The sequence below is a fragment of the Salvelinus namaycush genome, chromosome 11, assembly GCF_016432855.1.
Source record: "Salvelinus namaycush isolate Seneca chromosome 11, SaNama_1.0, whole genome shotgun sequence".
Lineage (NCBI taxonomy): Eukaryota > Metazoa > Chordata > Actinopteri > Salmoniformes > Salmonidae > Salvelinus > Salvelinus namaycush.
The window spans coordinates 32,728,232-32,747,647 of record NC_052317.1 but is presented as its reverse complement, the minus strand read 5'-3'; the positions used below and the strand labels follow the sequence as shown (position 1 = coordinate 32,747,647).

Sequence of the window (19,416 nt, the reverse complement as noted above, 5' to 3'; positions counted from 1 at the left end):
TACTACGCCCTGTGCCATGCCCCTCCCTGCTATCTCACTGCCTAATTGAGTCAGTTGTATCTGAGGAGAAACCCTGTGCATAGTTACTATGACAACACGATACGGAAGAACACAGAGGATATCAGTTCACCTCACAGTTACACCTGACTGTCTTCTTCTCAGGGACCCCGCTCTCTGTCTTCATCATGGAGCTGACACTATTACCAGGCCTATGGGAAAAGAGGGCAGCCCACTGTCTGTAAAAGTCTGAATGTAATAAGTCAAGATATATGCCACTTAGTAGACACTTTTTTTTCCAATGGGACTAACAGTACATTTTACTGTAGGATGTATATGACCTTGGCCAACTGAGGAATATGTGTGTCAACAGGCCATGTTGGACAGGCCATGTTGGAGCCTGGCAGAAGATGTATTAGCTACTGTACTGTGTTAACACAATGAGCTGGCTAGTCCCCAGGCTTATTGACTGAAGGAAGGCTTACTGGATCACTTGTTTGTTTGCTAACACGGTTGACCTAATCTAGTGACCGCTGGCCAGCTAGGCTAGCGAAGACAAATAATGAATCAACAGGAATTGTAGTTTGAAGTGCGATTGGGAGTCTAGCCACCCTAGACCCTAGGTGTGGTGTGTGAGAGTGGACTCCAGATGTTATGGCGAGAGTAAATGGCATGCAACACTTACAAGGATGACTTTTATAGCATTGAACCAACAGGACATCTATACTCCACGTTGGCATCAAACATTCCATGACAACAGACATTCTAAATCACATTTTCTGTGGAACTGTCTTCAGAGACAAATGGAAATTCTTTACAATGAAAAACTCATTGAATAACAACTAATAACAACCCCCCCCCCTCCCTCCTCCAGAGGACCTGTTGCCGTTTGGTTTCCCCAGCATTGACATGGGTCCTCAGCTGAAGGTGGTAGAGAGGACCAGGACAACCACCATGCTGTGTGCTGCCAGTGGCATCCCTGACCCAGAGATCTCCTGGTTCAAAGACTTCCTCCCTATAGAGCCCAGCTCCAGCCAGGGACGTATTAAACAGCTGCGCTCAGGTAAGACAAATGGGAGTTCTTGTGTTTCTTAAATGATATATCCTCATTTCATTAAAACCTCACCACCCCGCGCCCCGCCCTCCCTTTAAAAAACAAATATCCCCTGTACTGCATACTTACTTTGCCCTCTACCCCACGATACAAAACAACACCACACATCACAATAACCAAAACCTCACCACTTCTACAACCGTATATCTTCCCCAGCTGTACAGACGGCACTCTCCGACACACCATATCTCCTGAAACATCTCCACACTTTTTTATCATTTTATGGAAATCAAATTCTACCCAAAGGCGCACTGAGATCATCCGATTATATAATAGACCCACCTCAACCTCTCACACAGACATTCCAACAGTAAGACCCACCCCAACCTCTCACACAGACATTCCAACAGTAAGACCCACCTCAACCTCTCACACAGACATTCCAACAGTAAGACCCACCCCAACCTCTCACACAGACATTCCAACAGTAAGACCCACCCCCAACCTCTCACACAGACATTCCAACAGTAAGACCCACCCCAACCTCTCACACAGACATTCCAACAGTAAGACCCACCCCCAACCTCTCACACAGACATTCCAACAGTAAGACCCACCTCAACCTCTCACACAGACATTCCAACAGTAAGACCCACCCCCAACCTCTCACACAGACATTCCAACAGTAAGACCCAATCCCAACCTCTCACACAGACATTCCAACAGTAAGACCCACCCCAACCTCTCACACAGACATTCCAACAGTAAGACCCACCTCAACCTCTCACACAGACATTCCAACAGTAAGACCCACCCCCAACCTCTCACACAGACATTCCAACAGTAAGACCCACCCCCAACCTCTCACACAGACATTCCAACAGTAAGACCCACCCCCAACCTCTCACACAGACATTCCAACAGTAAGACCCACCCCAACCTCTCACACAGACATTCCAACAGTAAGACCCACCCCCAACCTCTCACACAGACATTCCAACAGTCAGACCCACCTCAACCTCTCACACAGACATTCCAACAGTAAGACCCACCCCAACCTCTCACACAGACATTCCAACAGTAAGACCCACCTCAACCTCTCACACAGACATTCCAACAGTAAGACCCACCCCAACCTCTCACACAGACATTCCAACAGTAAGACCCACCCCCAACCTCTCACACAGACATTCCAACAGTAAGACCCACCCCAACCTCTCACACAGACATTCCAACAGTAAGACCCACCCCCAACCTCTCACACAGACATTCCAACAGTAAGACCCACCTCAACCTCTCACACAGACATTCCAACAGTAAGACCCACCCCCAACCTCTCACACAGACATTCCAACAGTAAGACCCAATCCCAACCTCTCACACAGACATTCCAACAGTAAGACCCACCCCAACCTCTCACACAGACATTCCATCAGTAAGACCCACCTCAACCTCTCACACAGACATTCCAACAGTAAGACCCACCCCCAACCTCTCACACAGACATTCCAACAGTAAGACCCACCCCCAACCTCTCACACAGACATTCCAACAGTAAGACCCACCCCCAACCTCTCACACAGACATTCCAACAGTAAGACCCACCCCCAACCTCTCACACAGACATTCCAACAGTAAGACCCACCCCAACCTCTCACACAGACATTCCAACAGTAAGACCCACCCCCAACCTCTCACACAGACATTCCAACAGTCAGACCCACCCCCAACCTCTCACACAGACATTCCAACAGTAAGACCCACCATCAAACCTCTCACACAGACATTCCAACACTAAGACCCACCCCCAACCGCTAGCCCCAAATTAGCATAGTCACGAAAGTCAGAAAAGCAATTAAATTAATCGCTTACCTTTGATAATCTTCGGATGTTTGCACTCACGAGACTCCCAGTTACACAATAAATGTTATTTTTGTTCGATAAATATTAGTTTTATAACAACAAAACGCCATTTGGGTTGCGCGTTATGTTCAGAAAACCACAGCCTCATTCCGGCCCTGAAAGGCAGAAGAAAATTCCCAAACGTATCAGATTCAAAAATATTACAAAAAATATTTATAATCATGCAATCACAAGTGAAATATACCAAAACACAGTTTAGCTTGTTGTTAATCCACCTATCGTGTCAGATTTTGAAAATATGCTTTACAGCGAAAGCAATCCAAGCTTTTGTGAGTGTATCAATCAATGCTTGAACAGCTAGCCCCAAATTAGCATGGTCACGAAAGTCAGGTGTCAAATGAATTGCTTACCTTTGATAATCTTTGGATGTTTGCACTCACGAGACTCCCAGTTAGACAATAAATGTTATTTTTGTTCGATAAATATTACTTTTATAACAAAAAAACGCCATTTGTGTTGTGCGTTATGTTCAGAAAACCACAGCCTCGTTCCATTCGACGAAAATTCCAAAAAGTATCCGTAATGTTCGTGGAAACTTGTCAAATGTTTTTTATAATCAATCCTCAGGTTGTTTTTAACATACATAATCGATAATATTTCAACCGGACCGTAACTTATTCAATAAAAGAGAGAAAGAAAATGGAGAGCTACCCCTCTCGCGCGCAGGAACTAATCAAAGGACACCTGACTAGTTTTGAAAAATCGCGCTAATTTTTCAAAATAAAAGCCTGAAACTATGTCTAAAGCCTGGTCACAGCCTGAGGAAGCCACTGGAAAAGGAATTTGGTTGATACCCCTTTAAATGGAAGAAAGACGGGCAATGAAACACAGATTTAAAAAAATCCCTTCCGGGTTAGATTTTCTCAGGTTTTTGCCTGCAAAATCAGTTTTGTAATACTCACAGACAATATTTGGACAGTTTTGGAAACTTTGGAGTGTTTTCTATCCTAATCTGTAAATTATATGCATATTCTGCGATTTGGACCTGAGAAATAGTCTGTTTACCTTGGGAACGTTATTTAAAAAAAATATAAATAAATCTGACCCCTAGCGTCAAGAAGTTAATGCAGAGGTTGTAGAGGGCTTCACCTCCCACCTCCTCAAACTCCCACAGGCTCGGAGTGTTAAATTCGAACAAGTCCCGAGTCCCCAGTCTATGCCGTCCCCAGTCTCTGCCGTCACCTACAGTGGCGGAAACATTGGTGGCCCCTCCCCCTTTGGCCGCTCAAACACCCCCCTTACCGGCTCAGACAGTGCCTCCTGGACCTCCTCCAGGAATCTCTCCAGCAGCCTAAGAGATGTTATTCCTGTTTGTTGTGCCAGGACTTCCGGGGTTTCCCACCCCTTCTCCCCCAGCAGCCGCAGGTCACGCAGCGTTAGTAAACCCGTTGCAATCAGCCGCTTCCGCAGGGTGGCCGACTGAACCGTTCTCTAAAGGATGGCTGGGTTGTGGAACGTAGGCGCCTCCCACACCCACAGCCCAGGCTCCACACACCCTTCTAGTGTGGGCCTTTGCAGGGTGCTGAGGGCCAGGCAGCTGCTGAGTAAAAATCAGAGAGACCTGCTGTACTCAGCCTCTTCAGCCTCATGAGGAATAGCTTCCGGTCCAACGCTAATCCGCCAGCTCTCCTCAGCAGCACGCGTGCTGGTTCCCTCTAGCCGACATCAGTATGATACAGCAGTCTCTGCACCGCCTTTAGTTAGAATGCAGCCACCCTGCTCTACAGTTCAACCAGGCCCTGTGCTCCTTCCTTTACCCAACTGTGGGGCAGACTATGTTTGTTCCCACACTCAGAACTCTGACTCTATTGGTTACACAGACTTTTGGCCTCCCATCCTATTCTCGCCAGCTTTGTATTCATGTTACCTGATGAAATTGCTGTACAATATGATCTTGTTGCCATCTGATGCACATTCAGATGTCATAAATCAACACTGCAGAGCTCTCCCTCTACTATGCCGTGCCTTGATTGTATTACTGTTGATGATATCTGGAAATGTGCATGTACACCCTGGCCCATCTACTGTTGCTAGCCCCAATTTTGACTTGTGCTCTGAAATCTGCTTCACTGATTTCTGCTCTCGGTGAAAAGCCTGGGTTTTATGCATGTTAACACTAGAAGCTTATAACCTAAAATGGATCAATTGAAAGTGTGGGTTCATAGCTCCAATCCAGATGTGTTGGTCATTACTGAGACGTGGTTAAGGAAGAGTGTTTTGAATACTGATGTTAACCTTTCTGGTTAGAACCTTTTTCGAAAGACACATCTTCCAAAGGTGGGGGAGTGGCAATCTTTACCAAGGATCACCTTCAGTGCTCGGTTGTCTCCACCAAGTCTGTCCCCAAACTATTTGATTTGCTGGTTTTAAGCATTAAACTTTCAAATAGTTATTTGACTGTTTCTGGGTGCTATCGTCCTCCATCAGCACCAGCCTGTACCCTACCTGCCCTAAGCTCTCTCCTGGCCCCTTACACTAAGTCTGAATTTGTCCTTACACCAAGTCCTAAAGCAATGGGACTCCCTAAATCTTTCTCAGATTATTACCAATCCCACACGGTATGACTCCAAACACCCAGAAAAGGCTACTCTCCTCAATGTTATCCACACAAATAATCCTGATCGGTATCAGTCTGGTATCAGTCTGTGTTTTCTGTAATGACCTTAGTGAGCACAGTTTTTACACCTTGCGTTCGTAATGGCTGCTCAGTGAAACGACCTGTCCTGATTTGTCATAGACGCTTACTAAAAAATTTAATGAGTAAGCCTTCCTTCATGAACTGGCCTCTGTAAAATGGTATAGAAGCAGCTTGATCCCCTCTGTCGAAGACGCTTGGACCTTCTTTTTTGATATTTTCAGTGGTATTGTTAGCAAACACACCCCCATAAAGAAAATGACAATAAAAACAGGTTCAGCCCCTGGTTCGACCGTGATCTTGCAGAGTTACTCTACGTCAAGAATTGTATTTGGCGAAAGGCTCGACATACGCATACTCAAGCTGACTGGCTATCATTCAGGCAAATGAGGAATAAGTGCACTCAGGCTATCCGGAAGGCCAAAGTTAGTTACTTTAAGGAGCAGTTCTCTCTTTGTGGGTCTAACCCCAAGAAGTTCTGGAAAACGGTTAAAGACCTGGAGAATAAACCCTCCTCCTCACAGCTGCCCATGTCCCTTAATGTTCTTGATGTGGTTGTTACTGACAAGAAGCACATGGCTGAGCTCTTTAATCACCACTTCATTAGGTCAGGATTCCTATTTGACTCAGCCATGCCTCCTTGAACGTCCAACATTTCCTCATCTCCCACCCCTTCTAATGCGACTATCCCCGATGCTTCTCCCTCTTTTTCCCCTGCCCCGCTACAAAGTTTCTCCCTGCAGCCAGTCACTGAGTCCGAGGTGCTAAAGGAGCTCCTTTAACTTGACACCAAAAAAATATCTGGGTCAGATGGTTTAGACCCTTTCTTCTTTAAGGTTGCTGCCCCTATCATCTCCAAGCCTATCTCCGACCTCATTAACCTGTCTCTCCTTTCTGGGGAGATTCCCAATGCTTGGAAGGCAGCCACGGTTTGTCCTTTATTTAAAGGGGGAGATCAAGCTGATGCTAACTGTTATTGGCCTATTTCTATTTTGCCCTGTTTATCAAACGTGTTGGAAAATCTTGTCAATAATCAACTGACTGACTTTCTTGATGTCTATAGTATTCTCTCTGGTATGGAATCTGGTCTCCGCTCAGGTTATGGATGTCACTGCAACCTTAAAGGTGCTCAATGATGTCACCATTGCCCTTGATTCTAAGCAATATTGTGCTGCTATTTTTATTGACTTGGCCAAAGCTTTTGATACAGTAGACAATTCTATTCTTGTGTGCCGGCTAAGGAGTATTGGTGTCTCTGGGGGGTCTTTAGGCTGGTTTGCTAACTACCTCTCTCAAAGAGTGCAGTGTATAAAGTCAGAAAATCTGCTGTGTCAGTCACTGCCTGTCACCAAGGGAGTGCCCCAAGGCTCGATACTAGGCCCCACGCTCTTTTCAATTTACATCAACAACATAGCTCAGGCAATAGCAAGCTCTCTCATCCATTTATATGCAGATGATACAGTCTTATACTCAGCTGGCCCTTCCCCGGATTTTGTGTTAAATGCTCTACAACAAAGCTTTCTTAGTGTCCAACAAGCTTTCTCTACCCTTAACCTTGTTCTGAACACCTCCAAAACAAAGGTCATGTGGTTTGTTTTAGTTTAGTTTTATCTAAATCTCTTCATTCAAAGACTCAATCATGGACACTCTTACTGACAGTTGTGGCTGCTTTGCGTGATGTATTGTTGCCTCTACCTTCTTGCCCTTTGTGTTGTTGTCTGTGCCCAATAATGTTTGTACCATGTTTTGTGCTGCTACCATGTTGTGTTTCTACCATGTTGTTATGTTGTGTTGCTACCATGCTGTGTTGTCATGTGTTGCTGCCTTGCTATGTTGTCTTAGGTCTCTCTCCATGTAGTGTTGTCAAAATTGTTGTGATATGTGTTTTGTCTTATATTTATGTTGTATTTATTTTTTTATTTTAATCCCAGGCCCCCATCCCCGCAGGAGGCCTTTTGCCTTTTGGTAGGCCGTCATTGTAAATAAGAATTTGTTCTTAACTGACTTGCCTAGTTAAATAAAGGTTAAATAAAAATAAATTTGTGTACGGACAACCTCAGCCAGTGATGGCCCGACCAGAAGAAATCCACCAGCTTGCGGGGGGGTTGAGGACAGCCAGTTTATGCCACAGGGAAGATGCCGCCAGATTGTTCATTATCAGCACCTTCCCTCTATATGCACTTGGGACAAGAGCCACCTCCACCTGGCCAGTCTTGATACCACTGCCTATGACAGCCCCTCCCAGTTCTTCCATACCCACTTCTCTGAGCCCAGGTACACCCCTAACATGTTAAGCCCTTCACAACCCCACTGCAAACACCCTGGAACGGGCCCTATCCATCCATGCCCCACATAACAGAGCTTTGCTCTTGCCCTAGTTCACCTTAGCTAACGAAGCTCCCTCGTACAACTTCAAACTAGTCTCTAGTGCCTGCATATCCTGCCCATCCCTGACCATCACAGTAATGTAATCTGCATACGCTGACACTCGTATGCCTGTCAACACACCCATGCCTGTCCAGCACACTCCCTGCAGTCTCCTGTGTATGAGGCCCAAAACAGGCTCAATGGCTAGTGTATATAACTGCCCCGATTGAGGGCATCCTTGTCTAATGCCCCGCCTCACCCAGACTGGCCTACTGAGAACCCCACCCCGCCTTGACCATACATGACGCCCCACTATACAACATCTTCACATAGGCCAAAAACATTTCCCCAAACCCAAACACTGACATCACATTTAACAGATACTCATGGTCCACTCTATCAAAAGCCTTCTCTTGGTCGAAAGAGACATGTCCAAAGTTCACATTAGAACCTCTCGACAAGTCCAACATGTTCCTGAATAAGAACATGTTGTCTGTGATTGAGCATCCCGGTACACAACATGTCTGATTCTTGTGTACTATAGAGTCCAGATGGGATTTCCGTCTGTTAGCGAGGACCTTGGCAAATATCCTGTAGTCCGCACAGAGCAATGCCACAGGCCTCCAGTTCTTAAGTTCATGTAGTCCTCTTTTTTGGGCAGGAGAGTCAGAACTGCCCGACGGCAGCATATTGGCAACTATCCTACCCCGACGCACTCACGCAACAGAAGTCCAGTGCAATTAGATTTTTTTAAATAAAACTCCACTGGGAGTCCATCGACCCCCGGTGCATGGCCAGGGGACATCTGGATTATGGCCTCTGCCAGTTCACGGGACAACAGGGGAATGTCCATTTCATCCCTCTGTGCCAGAGACAGCTTAGGGAATTCTGCAGAGTACACATAGGATCACACAGTTCTGCCCTAAACAACTCAGTATAAAACTCCACAGTCCACTCCTGCATCTCCCCCACCACAGAGGTCACCCGCCCATCAGACAGCCGTAGACATTGCATACCTTTTCTTACGCTCTGTCTTTACACACCAAAGAAGAAGGAGGTGGGAGCATCCATCTCCTTGAGCATGGAGAACCTAGCTCTTACAAGTGCTCCCTTTGCTTTAACCTGGAAAAAACTAAATTAGCCTGGAGGCCTACATTGCCTTGCCCCACCAGCTCTACCTTCAATTCACACTGATACTACGCTCGAGTTCCCCACAATACTATTCTAGCCTCTGAGGATGAGAGAGCTGTATACTGTTGACAGAAAAGCAGAATTTTGACTTTTCCCACATCCCACCATTGACTCAGAGACTCATATTCCTCTCTTCGCTGCCACCACCTTTCCCAAAAAGTCTGTAAACCTGAGCAAAAAGTGGCAACTTGTAAGAGCTTTACATTAAACTTCCAATAGGATGCCTGCCGAGGTCCTGGTGAAATAGACAGCCGAGCCATGGTTATGTGGTGATCTGAAAAACCCACCGGGAGAATGGTAGCACCCAACAGCCTATTGCTCTGATTCCTGGACATGTAAAACCGATCGAGTCAGGCTGCACTCACCCTAGCCCCAAAGACCTTCACCCATGTATACTGACATGGGTTGGGATGTCTAGTTCTCCAAACATCCACAAGGTCAAACTGCTTAATGATGTCCCTTAACAGCTCCACTGAGCCTGAATGAGGCTCCTCCCCATTTCTGTCTTTCGTTAAATCCATCGTACAGTTCCAGTCCCCGACGACCACCAGCGTCTCCTCAGGCACTACCTGTGAGAGTTGCTGTCTAAGACACCCAAACAAACACCCCCTCTCCCTCCCTGTGTTAGTGGCATGCATATTTATAAGGACAAAACCCCAGTTGTTGATTTCTGCTCTTACTACAAGCAGTCTTCACACACCTCCTTTGAGGAACACATTTGTACAGCCAGACCCAGTGGCAAAAAGGACTGCCTCCCCTGCCCTAACATTTGTTCTATGGCTCAGCACACTTACCCCTTTCCACCAGAGCCGCTGTACTTTTTTTTGTTTTACATATTCACCCAACAGACTCCTCTTTCCAGAAAAAAAACATTAATCTAAGTAGTAAACAGTGTATGAAGGTAGACCCTTACGCACGGTTGTGACCCACTTCCTCAACCTAAAACGTTTCCTGGGTGAGAGGACACCATGCCACTCATTTTTCATAGCATGTTTTACTGATCTTACAAACTTTCCCGTATCGCAAAAAAAAGCTTCAAGATGAACCTTTTTCCCTTTAGTCTCGTTCAGGAACCTTGACAGTTCCCTCACCGTGTACTTTGACCCCTCTGCCTGACTGGCTGTCAGCTCTGGACCCATTGAGGAGGAGTTTGAAAAGAAAGCCTCCTCATCATCCTCTTCCTCAGACTCACCTTCCTCCTCCTCATCTCCATCTTCCATCCTGACCACCTGCTCTTTCTTTCTAGTCGGGGCCAGAAAACCGCTAGCAAACTTACCAAAGTTCAGCTCTTTCTGGATTTGATCATCCCTAGTCGAAGGAGTTAAAAGAGGAGAAATCAGCAGCAACACATTCAAACTAACTGTGTGTTAACCCTCCACCATAGAAAATAAACATTTTAAGAAAAGACCAAGGAAAGAATCAAGAAAATAAGTAAGGACAGAGCCCTCCACACAACCTCTCAACTACAAAACACTCCCAGCATGCACTGAGAGAGAGAGAGAGAGAACAACTCTCGATGGACTTCTAGGTTAGCTGTGTAGCCTACAGCAAAAGCTGTAGATCTGAACTAATGTTCATAGCTCACTCCTTGAAGCCCTCTTCCAGTTCAAGGTAGTTTGTTTCTTCTATGTGTCTGGAGAGAGCCGAGCCCGTATCCACAAAGTGTCTCAGAGTTGGAATTCTGCTCTAGGATCTGTCCATAAAGTGGTATTAATTACGATCAAAAAGGCTACACTGATCCTTGATCAGCACTCCTAGTCTAAGATGCTTTGTGGTTATGGGCCCAGGCTTATTGTCTGGGCATGTCTGACTCAGAATCCATCAGAGATAGGAGGGTGACAGAACAACAAAAAGACTCTTGAGTTACATTCACATTTTATGAGTTCCCTTGTCCTAACATCTTTGAGTCAGGCTCAGTACTGTGTGTTCTGACGTGTCCGTCTCTCTGTCATATTTCTCTCTTTCCATCCTGAGGTTTGTGTTTGTCTTGTATTTTCATCTACAAGTGGATTATGTGGTTTGAATAATTCTTATATCACATAATTAATTCATGCCAAAAACAGAAATGTAAACACATGACAGGGATTAAAAGGTACATTTACTACAGTATGAACATATACACAGAAACATACAGTACGTGAACAATTCAAAATGACAAATAAACCCTAATCCAATACTCTTGATATAAGGAACACATTAGAATGAGCTTGAATGTCCCTGATGGGACACACCACACAAACAACAGGATGGGAGTGTAAAGCCACGTGGAGAACGTGCTCCATGCATACTGTATCCATGCATACTGTATCCATGCATACTGTATCTAAACAAAACGACTGATTTGTTTTCTTTCTGTTCCTCTCTATAATCTTCAACAGCTTTTGGTAAGTATTACTCTTACCCTAGCCATGCCCAAACCCTTAGGCTATGTCCATAACACCACAGTCAGTCAGCATTAAAGCAGTGTTCCCCAAATGGTGGTTCAGGACTAATTGGTGTCCCACCTCAAGTTCCTTTTTGGTTATAGGTCACAGTTAAGGACTGGGCTGTGACTAGAAACATGATTTTGTTTATTTGGATGGTCACAAGGGAAACAAGTTTGAGGACCACTGCATTAAATGTCCTTTAAAATACTGAGTGAGTACCTCTACAGTTCCTTTCTGTCCAGCTGGTCCCTCTCCTTGCTAGGCTCAGAGTGTCTCCACATACGCAAACACACACACACACACACACACACACACACACACACACACACACACACACACATACGCAAACACACACACACACACACACACACACACACACACACACACACACACACACACACACACACACACACACACACACACACATATGCACACACATCCATCCATCATCTCCCTGAAAGGGGTATAGTGATGCATATGGTCCAAGAGTCATAGTCTCCAAAAGTGGCGTCTATTTTCTACAGCCATCTGTTGTGTAGATCCTTCCAGCCATATGCATTAGGAGAATTCTCTAGGCCAATCCTCCTCATTAAATAGGGATGGAGGCTTGCAGAATTACCCCTAATGTATAACTTGGGATTCACACAACATATGGTGTGCAATATGGACTCAGTTTAACATTATACCACGTTTGACATGTGAAATTGCCCGACAAATGTTGGATTTGGGTTAACTATCCCTTGGGTTAGTGATGATGGACTGACATCTCTCCTATTCAACTTTGGGCGGAAACACACACACACACACACACACACACACACACACACACACACACACTAAAAGCACATGATCAACTCCAAAAAATCTGGACTCCACCCCCCACTAGATCAGGAGCGGGTCTTTGAACCAAGCAATCTCATTCAGGGCCAGTCAGTCATTCACAACTGTCTGAGTGGCTGATTTTCCTGTTTTCCCCACCCTGGTTTCCTACATTCCTCACCATTGTCAACAACTTGAATTGTGTGTGTGTGTGTGTGTGTGTGTGTGTGTGTGTGTGTGTGTGTGTGTGTGTGTGTGTGTGTGTGTGTGTGTGTGTGTGTGTGTGTGTGTGTGTGTGTGTGTGTGTGTGTGTGTGTGTGTGTGTGTGTGTGTGTGTGTGTGTGTGTGTATCCATCTGTGTTTGTCTGCGTCTATGAGCGTGTGTGTCTGTGTTTCATGTGTTGTCTCAAGGAGAGTGTGTTTTAATGCTGTAGGGTACTCTCTCTACCTCCCTCCCTCTCTTTACCTTCCCCACATGAAACAAGACTACAGTTTACTATAGAATAGTACAGTACTTACTAAACAATTCTGTAGTAAATTCTAGTATACTGTAGAATACTATACTACACACTGTAGTATCCTTCGATCAAGTGTAGTACTTACTATAGAATGTTGTAGAATACTATAGTAAACACTATAGTATTATCAGAAAAAAAAGCACTGTAGTAAATACTACATTATTGTCCGCAAAAACACTACAGACTGCAAAAACACAACACTTTTTTTTTACCCCAATTTCATGATATACAATTGGTAGTTAGTCTTGTCCCATCGCTGCAACTCCCATACAGACTCGGGAGAGGGAAAGGTCTAGAGCAGGACCCCACACTGCTTCTTGACACAATGCTCGCTTAACCCAGAAGCCAGCTGCACCAATGTGTCGGAGTAAACACCATACACCTGGCGACCGTGTCAACATGCATGCGCCCGGCCCGCTACAGGAGTTGCTAGAGCGCGATGGGACAAGGACATCCCGGCCGGCCAAACCCTCCCCTAACCTGGACGACGCTGGGCCAATTGTGTGCCGCCTCATGGGTCTCCCGTGGCGGCCGGCTGCGACACAGCCTGGGATCGAACCAGGATCTGTAGTGACACGCTCTAGCAATTCCTGTGGCGGGCCGAATGCATGCACGCTGACACGATATATGCTATCGCTTAGACCGAAGCACCACTCGGGAGGCCCCAACACTACACTTTTTTAACTATAATAAATACTACAGTATTTAATTTGCATATACTCTGCCCATTCCGTCCCCCATATCCCAGTTTGTACCAGCCAAGTGAGAAACCTACATGACCATATATTGTGTTCCATACAGGTTATACGTTCAGAACACAGTCCTACCTACCTACAGGTTATACGTTCAGAACACAGTCCTACCTACCTACGGGTTATACGTTCAGAACACAGTCCTACCTACCTACAGGTTATACGTTCAGAACACAGTCCTACCTACCTACAGTCCTACCTACCTTGTAATTAGTACAATATACTACACTCTGCAAAACACTACATATAGTATATACTATTACTATAGTATATACTACAGTTTTCTTTTACTACAGTATTTTTTTTATCAAATCAAATGTTATTGGTCACGTACACATGTTTTGCAGATATAATCGCAGGTGCAGCGAAATGCTTGTGTTTCTAACTCCAACAGTGCAATATTACCTGACAATACAAAATAATACACACAAATTACGAAAGGAATTAAGAAATATCAGGACGAGCAATGTCAGAGACCGGAATATAAACATATATCTATATATGTGACCGACCACCTCGATTCGGCTCAATTCGGTCCTATGTAGCGGAATCTGAAATGGTGTTTTTTTACATTGGATTAAAGCGAAGACTCAGAGCTAGAAAATTGAGGAACAACAGGAAAGTATTTCTGCTTTGAAATTTGATAAACTTTGGTGCAGGTCATGTTTTTCTTCAAATGACCGTCTCTGGTAAACACACACTATATCAAATAAAATCTATGTTTAGATGTTTATTTGTCAAATGCACAAGATACAGAAGATCTAAACGTAGTGCTGTGTAGTGATGGGCCGGGTCTAGTAGAGCTGTGTTGTGATGGGCCGGGTCTAGTAGAGCTGTGTTGTGATGGGCCGGGTCTAGTAGAGCTGTGTAGTGATGGGCCGGGTCTAGTAGTGTTGTGTTGTGATGGGCCGGGTCTAGTAGAGCTGTGTTGTGATGGGCCGGGTCTAGTAGAGCTGTGTTGTGATGGGCCGGGTCTAGTAGTGTTGTGTTGTGATGGGCCGGGTCTAGTAGTGATGTGTTGTGATGGGCCGGGTCTAGTAGTGCTGTGTTGTGATGGGCCGGGTCTAGTAGTGCTGTGTTGTGATGGGCCGGGTCTAGTAGTGATGTGTTGTGATGGGCCGGGTCTAGTAGTGATGTGTTGTGATGGGCCGGGTCTAGTAGTGATGTGTTGTGATGGGCCTGGTCTAGTAGTGATGTGTTGTGATGGGCCGGGTCTAGTAGTGATGTGTTGTGATGGGCCGGGTCTAGTAGTGTTGTGTTGTGATGGGCCGGGTCTAGTAGTGCTGTGTTGTGATGGGCCGGGTCTAGTAGTGATGGGCCGGGTCTAGTAGAGCTGTGTTGTGATGGGCCGGGTCTAGTAGAGCTGTGTTGTGATGGGCCGGGTCTAGTAGAGCTGTGTTGTGATGGGCCGGGTCTAGTAGAGCTGGGGGGGGGCGCTGCTGCTGGGGTGATGGGTGTGTGGGTCCCTGCCAAGTGTTGCATCCTTTAGGTCCTTAGCAAATGTTCTGACACTGACCTGATCAAGGTGTACATTGTCATATAAGTGTTTGCATGTCAGAGTGGGATGGTGAGCCATTCTGACGTTGAACAGTGAGGCACAGCCGGCAGTCATCTGTTGATTTATTTTGTTGATCAACTGCCCTGGGAAGTATTTTCTTGGTAAGAGGTTGGACACAACTATATTGGTTGTTGGGAACATAGCCTGTGCCCACAGTGTTCTCACTGCCCCAGATACATTTTCACCTTCGGCGCGAAGGTCGTTTGTGTCAGTGTGGTTGATGATGTAGTCAGGGGTGTCAATCCTGGTCTGACTGAGTAGCTGCATTGCACTCTCAGTTGTAGGACACCAGAACTTATACACCTGGTGTCTAGGGAATCATCTTTCCTGGACCAAGAACTTCCCTTTTGAATCGATAAGGATTGCAGTTGTGGGTGAGTGTCTGGGTGGAGCAGACTGGGAGGTTGACCTGGGCTGGGGCAGCCATGCTGGTTTTGTTGGTCTCAGGTTCTGCCTGTGTTGTACCAAGCTGGTGGACATGTTCTCTAGATGCAGAGGACATAATGACTAGCTGCTAGTTGAGGGTGTCAATGTACCTCTCTCTGCACTAGCTCCTCTCTTGTTGTGCTCAGATGGTCTCTGAGGTCATCATTTGTCTGACTCAGTTGGTCAATACTTCTTTCTAATTTAGCAGTAGATGCTCTTAGTTTCTGGACAGTGTCATCCTCTTGAAGCTTGTTCTCTCTGAGTTCTATGACGTCTGCTTCAACTAAAGAGAGGGTGTTGTGGAAATGTTGCATAGCAGGTGTTCTTGGTGTTGTAGAAATGTTATTGGTACTGTCTGCTGCAGGTTAGGTAGCTAGAGGGACACTGAGGGCTTCTTGCTGGGTCACAGAAGCTGTTGAGGTGTTGGGGCCTGCTTTTCTCCAGCATCTCCCTCCTTTACTTTTTCCTCAGTTTCTGAGATGAGTTCAGCTTCTACTTTTAGGGTAGTAAACACATTCTCTAAAGCCTGAAGGCTTGAATCATTGCCTTGTATCAATACAGTTCCATTATTGTAGAAGTTGACTGTTTGATACGTGTTGCTCTGGTCAGCTTCTTCAAAAAGGCTGATCTGACATCCTTGGCTGATGCCTCTCTTTTTTGAGAAAGGGAAATGGTTGCAAATAACCCTTTTCCATATTTGCCGTCCTTTGATATTAAATATTACATTTGCTCTTGTTTTGCAACTGGTAAGATCTGCAAACAGGCATTCATGGTTCTGTCCCATCATCAAACCTAGCGTTCTCCATCTGGATGTCTGGTGGGTAAACAATTTCCATAGAATTGCTGGTGATGTTGGCTACAATGTTGTAATATAAGCCTACCTTTTCCAAAACAGCTTGTTTCTTATATTATTGTCACTGGTGTCTTTAGAGAACTGTTTTACTTTGATGTCCTTTGTCTTCTGTCCTTTTTTGTCTTTCTACTGTGTTGTTAACTTGCTATTTTTTTGTATGGCTAGCTAGCTTATTTTAGGAGAGTCCCTAGCAACTGCTTAGCAACTGGTAAACAATCCAGCTAGCTAAGCTAACTGCACAATTTTATAAAAATAGATACTTTTTCACAAGCCCTATCTTCTAAATGTGTTGCTTGTTTTGTCTCCCATTCAGTCTTGCAGTTTTCTTTTGTTTTTCCCAATGTACCTCACTCTAAAAAACATGTAAATGTCAATATTTGGAGAAGCAATTTTTTTCCAAAAGCTCCTGCTGCTCAATTTGGAACTCTCTCCCTCGCTACACCACTCCTACCTCCCTCTCTCTCTCTACCTTCCATCCTCCTCCCTCCCCCTGTCTCTCTCTATACCACCCTCTGTCTCTCTCTCTCATCCTCCCTCCCTCTCTCTCTCTCTCTCTCTCTTCTCCCTCTGTCTTTCTACCCTTCTCCCTCCATCTCTCTCTCTACCCCCCCTCTCTCTCTCATCCTCCCTCTCTCTACCCACTGACTTCCATCCCTCTCTCTCTCTAGCCTCCTCCCTCCCCCTCTCTCTTTACCCCTCTCTCTCTACTCTCATATCTTCCTCTCTCTCTCTCTCTCTACCCTCCTCTCTCTACCCTCCTCTCTCTCCCCTCTCTCGCTCTACCCTCCTCTCTCTCTCTCTCTCCTCTACCTCCTTCCTCTCTCTCTCTACTCTCCCCCTCTCCCCCTCTCCCTCTCTCTCTTTCCCTCCCCCTTCACTTATAAAACAGTGCTTGCTTGTTGCACAGATACGTTATTCTTGTTTTGCGCCTAGCTCTGCACTGTTCCACGGGGAAAGGAGAGCGAGGGAAAGAGACAGAGAGGGGGTGGGGGTGGGGGGGGGGTTCTGCCTCTTTTGCCTTTCATGTGTCTGCAGAAGAGATAAGCAAAGAGATGTCAGCTGCAGTGGAGACAGAGATGACTCAATAAACACACACACGCACCCTAACAAGACAACTTCCCATAGCTCCCAGAGTATTGCTGTAACTTCAGCCTCTGTAGAGAAGTTGTTGTCCAGGAGCAGATACCATACTCCTGTGAATTAATCTTCCTCCCCTCCCTCCCTCCGTCCGTCCATCCGTCCGTCCGTCCGTGTCTCTCACACACACACCATACACCATACACACATAAACACACACAGCCCACTCTCATTACGTAAACTACAGTCTAGTTTGGGCATGTCTCTCATTAAATACAGCGCCTGGATCAATCTCACCTTCCCTGCTCAGTCTCTCTTTTTCTCTCTACACCATATTAAGAACACCTTTTGAGTTGCACCCCTCACCCTTTTGCCTTCAGACCAGACTCAATTTGTTGTGGCATGGACTGTGCACAGTGTCAAAATCGTTCCACAGGGATGCTGGCCCATGTTGACTCCAATACGTCCCACAGTTGTGTCAAGTTGGCTGCATGTCCTGTGGGTAGTGGACCATTCTTGACACACACAGGAAACTGTTGAGCGGGAAAAACCCAGCAGTGTTGCAGTTCTTCACACAAACCAGTGCGCCTGGCACATACCCTGTTCAAAGGCACTTAAATATTTTGTCTTGCCCATTCATCCTCTGAATGGCACACATACACAAGCCATGTCTCAATTGTCTCAAGGCTTAAAAATCCTTCTTTAACCCGTCTCCTCCCCTTCATCTACACTGATTGAAGTGGATTTAACAAGTGACATCAATAAACGATCATAGCTTTCACCTGGATTCACCTGTTCAGTCTATGTCATGGAAAGTGCAGGTGTTCTTAATGTTTTTTATACTCAGTGTATGTATCTTTGTCTGTAGACTCCTGAGGGACAAACATACTTACAAACATAGCAGGCTCCCACTTACGCCAGACAGACTCTTGAAACAGGGACTGGTACATTCGTTAGACATGTTCATAGCAACAAGCTCCACTGGCAACCAAAAAAGGATGCATTTGATATGTTGTTCCTCTTGAGTTGTGTTGAGCTGCATATCTACAGCTGTCTCAGTGACTCATTGTGATCATTGTTATCTCTGTCTCTATACACTGATACACAGTCACAGGTCTTATACAGAAATACCCCCCTACCAAATCCACACTCTGCTTTTGTCATGTTCTGTATTACGCTTTTCTATCACACTGCTATAAGCCAGGGGGAGTCTGAAAGCCGCCGTGTGTGTGTGTGTGTGTGTGTGTGTGTGTGTGTGTGTGTGTGTGTGTGTGTGTGTGTGTGTGTGTGTGTGTGTGTGTGTGTGTGTGTGTGTGTGTGTGTGTGTGTGTGTGTGTGTGTGTGTGTGTGTGTGTGTGTTTTGTTTCATTTCCCTGCTGTGCGGTAGATGGGTGTAATCCCCTGCCGTTGTGGTCCCTCTGCTGGCTCCATGTCAAACAACTGTTTCTGATAAGGTGTGTGTGTGTGTGTGCGTTCAGTCTTGCATATATTTTTTTCTGTGAACACTTGTGTGTGGTTCTGCCCCTGACCCCATTTCAAATTCACCCAGTTTGTTATATGGGCCTTGTAAACGTTGTGAAGGGCTTTCAGCAGAATATGCTCAAGGTGAAAATGACTGGAAGAATAATAACAATGTGCCATGATAATAACGTGCTTTAGGAGACTGGGATAATAGTGTACAGTGAAGTGTGCAGAGAAAGAGAGATAGAGAGAAGGTAGAATGGGGATTTCAAGCTATATGCTCCAGGGACTCCTATTGTGTGTCGCTAGCTATATGCTCCAGGGACTCCTATTGTGTGTCGCTAGCTATATGCTCCAGG

General features: G+C 45.6%; 1 protein-coding gene across 1 annotated transcript in view; it reads left to right on the top strand.

Moving 5' to 3' along the window:
- The window catches only part of LOC120056033 (receptor-type tyrosine-protein phosphatase S-like), a gene marked incomplete at its 5' end in the record, with an annotated part of 98,918 nt that overhangs the window by 27,888 nt on the left and 51,614 nt on the right, over positions 1 to 19,416 (top strand). Inside the window, one exon of the mRNA XM_039004167.1 lies at positions 872 to 1,060. Coding sequence (XP_038860095.1) covers positions 872 to 1,060 — 189 coding nt within the window. The remainder of the gene's footprint in view (positions 1 to 871; positions 1,061 to 19,416) is intronic.